The sequence below is a fragment of the Silurus aristotelis genome (genome assembly GCF_946808225.1).
Source record: "Silurus aristotelis genome assembly, chromosome: 17".
Taxonomy (NCBI): domain Eukaryota; kingdom Metazoa; phylum Chordata; class Actinopteri; order Siluriformes; family Siluridae; genus Silurus; species Silurus aristotelis.
Window position 1 is genome coordinate 9,704,488 of NC_139590.1, and position 7,336 is coordinate 9,711,823.

At 36.5% G+C, this 7,336-nt stretch overlaps 1 protein-coding gene across 1 annotated transcript; it reads left to right on the forward strand.

Annotated features, from left to right (window-relative positions):
• Positions 1 to 1,298: 1,298 nt before the first annotated feature.
• On the forward strand, positions 1,299 to 6,572 carry LOC310740027 (GTPase IMAP family member 8). The gene is made up of 4 exons (XM_083566352.1): positions 1,299 to 1,692; positions 2,645 to 3,361; positions 4,368 to 4,949; positions 5,776 to 6,572. Exons 1-4 carry the CDS (start codon positions 1,662 to 1,664, stop codon positions 5,826 to 5,828), a joined length of 1,383 nt encoding a protein of 460 aa, XP_083422478.1. The 5' UTR covers positions 1,299 to 1,661; the 3' UTR covers positions 5,829 to 6,572.
• Positions 6,573 to 7,336: the final 764 nt, after the last annotated feature.

Sequence of the window (7,336 nt, forward strand, 5' to 3'; positions counted from 1 at the left end):
GACAATGTTTTCTGGAAGTATTCCTAAACCCATTTTATGATTTCCATTACAGTAACATTCCTATATGTGATGCAGTGCAGTCTAAGGGCCTGAAGATCACGGGCATCCAGTATGGTTTTCTGGCTTTGACCCTTACGCACAGAGATTGTTCCAGATACTTTGAATCTTTGGATGATATTATGCACTGTAGATGATGATAACTTCAAATTCTTTGCAATTCTTTTTCGAGAAACTCCTTTCTCATATTGCTCATCTATTTTTTCTCCTTTGTGATCCTCTGCCCATCTTGACTTCTGAGAGACACTGCCAACCTGAGAGGCTCTTTTTATAATCAATCATGTTGCCAATCGATCTAATAAGTTGCAAACTGGTTCTCCAGCTGTTCTATATATGTACATTTAACTTTTCTGGCCTCTTATTGTTACCTGTCCCTTTTTGTAACTTTTTGGAATGTGTAGCTCTCATGAAATCCAAAATAAGCCAATATTTGGCATGACATTTCAAAATGTCTCACTTTTAACATTTGATCTATATTCTATTCCATATTCTATATTCGTTTATCCATATTCTATTGTGAATAAAATACAAGTTTATGTGATTTGTAAATTATTGCATTCTTTTTTTATTCACAATTTGAACAGTGTCCCAACTTTTTTGGAATCGAGTTTGTGTAACCACACTATAGTATAATCGCACCTTTTCACTTTCATATAGTCACTTTTCATTTTTATTGAGTCAGAATAATACAAAATAAATGTTAAATCATTACCTATAGCACATTAATAGCATGTATGTATATATATATATATATATATATATATATATATATATATATATATATATATATATATATACACATTAATAGCATGTATATATATATATATATATATATATATATATATATATATATATATATATATATATATATATGTATATATATATATATATATATATATATATATATATATATATATATATATATATACATGCTATTAATGTGCTATAGGTAATGATTTAACATTTATTTTGTATTATTCTGACTCAATAAAAATGAAAAAGTGACTATATGAAAGTGAAAAGGTGCGATTATACTATAGTGTGGTTACACAAACTCGATTCCAAAAAATATATATATATAATATATATATATAAAAAAATATATATTTGTGTGTGTGTGTGTGTGTGTGTGTGTGTGTGTGTGTGTGTGTGTGTGTGTGTGTGTGTGTGTGTGTGTGTGTGTGTGTGTGTAAATAAAAAATAAAATTGTATGTCTGTTTGGTGTATTTGCTATCGTGTATCCGCTATCACGCACGCAGCGTTCGCATCTTTCCAGGTTGGTCGATTCATCGAAGTTACAAATATTCGATTACATCGTGAACAATATATAGTTATAAAGCCCAATTAGTTGTATATAATAACAAGTCATTAAAGTAGTAAATGTACTGCCCGTGTTTCACTAAATTATCTTTTATTTATTTTTTCATTTAATTATTGTCACCCTGTCCCTTTATTTATCAGATCAGTAGCATGTGATTGCCCCACCAGAGCCAGTTGTACAGAAACGTGGGGCGGGATTACTGCTCGAGAGAAAGAAGAGAATACGAAGGGAGACAGAAAGGGGTTAGGAGGGGGGACACAGAGGAGCTACAACTCAGCACAAGATGGCTTCGGTTCCCTTCAGCCCAGCTCCTGGTAAGTACCATAAAAACCATCCTTCCTAATGTGTGTGCATGTCTGGCACACAAATGGCACTGCCACCATGTGCACGTCCTCTACCTCAAGGGGGTTTGTCTGGCATGCTGTTTCTTAGAGAAGAAATCGTTTTGCGATCCCTTGTCCTACTGAGGGAACCTGATAACAGAGGGCTGGTATTTCACAAAGGGTTTTCAACCAGAACATATTTTTAAAGGTAGAACTATTAAAACCATTCAAAAACAATATTGAGAAATCTTCTTCTGAAGCTGTACTTATGATCTGTTCGGATGTTTTTTGTAATCCAGATCAGTGGGAAAGTACCTTTCATTATTCACTAGTCTGGAATTTAATTTGAACTGTACAGCACTGAAAAAATCTTTAGGGAAATGGGTTACAATGGCAGAAGACAAAATTGGGTCTTATTGAACAGGAATCTGATGCTGTAGTGGACATAGAATGATCAAAACTGGGCTGTGAAAGATGGGAAAAAGACCAGGTCATGTTTTTAAACTGTTCTCTGTAAACCCAAAGTGTGTTATGTGTGAAATTACCAAGAGAACAGAAGTCTTTCACATACTAAACCCACTTTATTTTCAAGGATGACAAAGCATAATTTGTCCCAATATAGTGTGCTTTTGTTTTCGAAAAGTTATTCATATCAATTTAGTGTAGCAGCACAACGACAAAATGTGAACTGTCACTTGTTACCACTTATATTATCTTGTTTCCTTTTGAGATTTTCTCATGATAGCAAGAACATACTTGGAATCAGCTCTTACATACCAGATGAATGATTAAACTGCATATGTTTTCTGCACACATTTCCATCATCATTGTGTGTCTTTATATGGTTGCCCCTTGGTTTGTTTTGTGTCTTACAATTGCGAATTCTGGTTTGGTTTTTGCTGGCCTTCACTCTCCTTGATTTTTTTCCCCCCACTTCTCCTAGGAGAGTCACCCTGTTTGCCAAAGAGGCATATACTTTTGCTGGGGTATCGTGGCTCAGGCAAGACCTCATCCTGTGCCACGATGACTGGCAAAGAGAACCTACAAGCCAGTCCACACACTGAAGAATCTGTTCTTTGCACAAAGACATTTGACAACAAACTCCTTCTTGTGGTGGACACTCCTGGATGGAACATGGATGATAATGGTGCAGCAGGAGAAAAGCTGGACAGCCAGCACACCACAGTGGCCCACATCAGGCACCTGTGTTATCCCGGCATTCATGCTGTGCTACTGGTGGTGCCAATCGGAGAGCCGTTTACTGAACACCACAAAAAAGACATGGTGAAGCGTGTGGAGGCATTTGGGTTAGACGTATGGAAATTTTCTTTAGTATTGTTCACAAAGGCAGACAGGCTCTGGGGCAATGGTGTAGAAGAGTTTATTACAGATGGAGGAAAGCCACTTCAGAGACTGGTGGAGAGGTGTGGGAACCGATACCATGCGCTGGACAACACCTGCCCTGACAATAGCACACAGGTTAATGAGCTTGTGCAAAAGTTGGAAGAGATAGTGCAGGAAAATGAGGGATCCTTCTTTGCATTGAATGAAAGAGTTGAGACCCCTTCAAGTGAATGCATGCGGCAAGGAGAAGCAGAAGAGCGAACGATCACAGGTGATACAGAGATGACATCACCAATGTTTAGATCACCACCGCGAGGTGAGTTCTTCTCACAGTTCTCTGTTCTGTATTTGTGAAAAAGCTTAACAGTTATAGGAGTCACCTAAAAACTACCGTAATTTCCAGACTATAAAGCGCACCCATATATAAGCCACTGAATTTTACAAATATTTTTATTTTGAACATAAATTAGTGTCTACACTGAAACTAATGATCTTTACACAGTCTTTAACGAAAGACATGTTACACACGGTGTAACGGGTGAAATATGTTGAGCTTCCTTTAGGAGCATATCTGTATTGTGGGAATAGCATTCCACTGCATTTTTCGGTATTACTGCGTGTGTGCAAGACCGAGGATTATGTTCTCATTAGTTTCTGATGCTCATTTCTAAGTTTCTTTGACTAACCCGTAACGCTGTTGCCAAGAAAAATAAAAAAGCACGAGTTTTGGAAACCTGTCTGTGCTTATATGATTTCTGTTGCAACTGGAGTTAGCGAGCTCTCCCTTAGCCATGACTCAACGCGTTACAGTGGCTTGTATCTAAACAGTAGCCTACAAAGAAAGTCATTGTTCACTGTCTTCCTCCTTCCTTTCACAACTATTTCTCTCTGGAGTTTATCTTTTGGCATCGTCGTGCGTTTAAAAAAAAACTTTTTTTCTCCCGATGCCGTGCAGCTCAGAACACAGGTGAGGTGCGTTTTTTTCATTTCCGTTCGTTTTCCTAATGTTATGGGGTTCAGTTTTTTGGCTTGAAGTTTGTGAAACCGGGAAAAACATAGGAAAACTCCATAAATAAGCCGCTAAATTTTTTAAGCCGCAGGGTTCAAAACGTAGGAAAAAAGTAGCGGCTTATAGTCCGAAAAATACGGTACTTTTATTCTGCTTATTTTTTTCAGTAGCACTTAATGAATGAAATTCACCCAGTAGAAAAGATTGGGGATTGTGATTGGCAGGAATTTCCTTCTTTCAGTTCTGCTGACTTTATCTACATGACATTTGACCTGTATGTGGATCTATTTGTCCCTCCTTCTCTTGCCCTCAGAGTTGCGCCTGCTGTTAGTGGGATGGCAAGGTTCTGGCAAAAGTTCAGCAGGAAACATGATCTTGGGTGGACGCAAGTTTGAATCAGGTTGTCATACTGAAGTCTCTTTGCGCCGCCAGGCCCACGTTAATGGGCGCCGTGTGACAATAGTAGACACACCAGGCTGGGACTGGTTTTCTGTGCATCGCACTCCTCGTCACATCAAAAAGGAAATCAAAGGAGGAGCGAGGCTGCTTTACCCTGGCCCACATGCTCTACTGCTGGTCATCCCTGTCATCTCAACCCTCACTTCCAGGAAAAGACGGGCCCTGGAGAGCCACCTGGAGTTGTTTGGTGAGGACGCTTCGCTCCACACCATGGTACTGTTCTCCTGTGGTGATTGGCTAGGCTGCACACCAATCGAGGAGCATCTCCAAAAGGATGGTGGGCAATTGTTAAGTCTGATGGAGCACTGCCTAAACTACTACCATGTGTTGGATAGCACCAATGGAAACAGGGGTCAAGAACAGGTGGGTGAGCTTCTGCTCAAAGTGGAAGAAATGGTGGCACAGAATGAAGAACAACCGTTCTTGCCTGTCAAATGTGAGTACTTTTGAGTTTTTAAATGATGTAATTTAGTATTTTCCAACTGAATAATCCCAGGTCATATTTATTTTTTGCCTCACCACCACTCAAACGTGCTACAGTTTTATAGAACATATTATCTTTGGTATAATCTGTGGCATATTACATATATATTACAATGTGTGCTACATCCCAAGACATTTGTGAATTTTGTTTGTGCACTTCCCCTTTTAACCTCTAGTGACCCAAAACAAATTCTTAGAAAGTATTTAAAAAAAGAAAGAAAATAACAATAATTAACAAAAAAATTATTGAACTGTTTAAAAAGTTGTTGATTCACTTTTAATAAAAGCATCTCTAAATTTAGTGTAGGCTGCCAGACAAATCACAGGATTATACTAATGTGCTCATTAATTGTTTATATTCAACACAAGCATTTGAATGGCAGTTGCTCCATATCATTGTTCCACATCAGTGTTAATAATAATAATAGAAATCATATAATTGATTGATACAGTGACATTAATTTTTCCGAAGGGGGTTTCCTTACATGACATTTATGGAAGGAGTCTCAGCGCTTTGTAACAGTGACTGCATATTCTTAGAGCTTTGCCACCTGTATCATGGTTTAATTAGCAAGTTAATTGAATAGGACAGCTATGGGGAAGTTTGTCTAGTCTGGCAAGTTACAGGACAAAAGAAACACTGCCAGCATCTTCACCTGTTTTATTTTAATATTCATATCATATCGAGTTTGGTTTCTTGCATTTAAAACTAAATAAATACCAATTTCAATAAATTAAATACTTAAAACTTACAACATTCATTTTATTCTATTTTGCAGTGTATGAAGAACAGGACGATGAAGCATCATGTGAGAAATGCTCTCTGCAATAAGAAACCAAAAGACCAGCCCTGTTGAACCACAAAATGTGTACACTGCTAATTACCTGATTACCTTCATATTCAAGTAGGATTTATTTTGCATTAGGAATATGATAAGCATAATATTTTGCTGCAATTATTTAGTACAAAATAAAAAAGTCAATTTAAAGACAGGGTCAATAATATGGTCATAAGGGTTTAAGAAGATACTTGAATTAGTAGAATTATGTACTTGAGAGAGGTGCGCTTTTGAAATACATTTTTTAAAATACATAATACTCTCATTATTACTTATCCAAAGCACTTTATTTTTCTGTATTGTAAGTGTATAAAATCAAGAGACAAGATGCATGTTTTGGCAGTTTACTGACAACATGCTTCATCATTGCCACTGTGTCTTACAGCACATTCTTTTAGAAGAAAAGTTTCGAAATGAATTTTGTGACATAAGTATAAATACTGCACTGTTTGTAATTTTCGTTAAAACTGTCATTAAACTGAAATAGTGGTAGGGCATATAAAGGAACGAAATATATTGCTACTGTGACAAAGCTTAAAACCTGAATATGCAGTAGTATTGTAATAAATATCAGGGCATTGTGTGCCTCCCAGCAATTATCACTGTTAGTCTTCGTACGGCAGTTATCCAGCCTAAAATTTAGCACTTATATTTAGGTGTCAAACCTAATAACATTTTGCTACAGCATATTTTTGCACGCACTATTTAAAAAGAAATAAAGTTGACACTTTACAAGAGCCTACACTGTATGATTATTTTTTTCTTTCCTCCAGAGATCTGTTGCAGTATATTATGTGTAGTATGATAAATCGACTTGAACAATTTGCTTTGTATATCTATAGGTCTTGAAAGGAAAAAACAACAGGTAGACCACCAAGATATTTATGGGAGGAAAAAAACAATGTCTTTTAAAGCTGGGAATTAGGTAATATACAATAGCACTATGATCAATATCAAGGCATAGCTTGCTTCCAAGCAGCCATCATTGTTAGTCTAAGTTGTGCAGTTTGTTTTATGCTATAAAACACCTTGTAATTTAAAACAAAAAAGTACCATGGGGAATATTTTAACAGGAAAGGACGGTTCATATCGAAAGGCAGGTCAAGGTTTCAAAATGAGCTGTACTTGTAGATCATCAGAGAAATATGTGGTGGATGGAAATGTAAGCTTTTAAAGTATGTCAGTGGAAAAGTTTTCACTAAACTGGCTTCTACTGATCGTGTTTACCAGGGTTTCCAAGTAAACTATAAAGCAAAAACAATGTTTTTTTTAGGCAAATTTAACAGAATTGGAATCCACCAACCCACTTGATATTAATCATAAGAGGGCAATTAAATTATTAACATGTTTAGAGAATTTTAAATCTCAATAACTTCTTGTTATCCACTCATAAGCAAAATTCATTATACACAAGCTTGTATAATTTAGCATTGATATCTCAAGGTCCAAGCCGGGGTAAACTATTAAAGATATCAAAAAATATTTTTCAGCAAAAAAACAC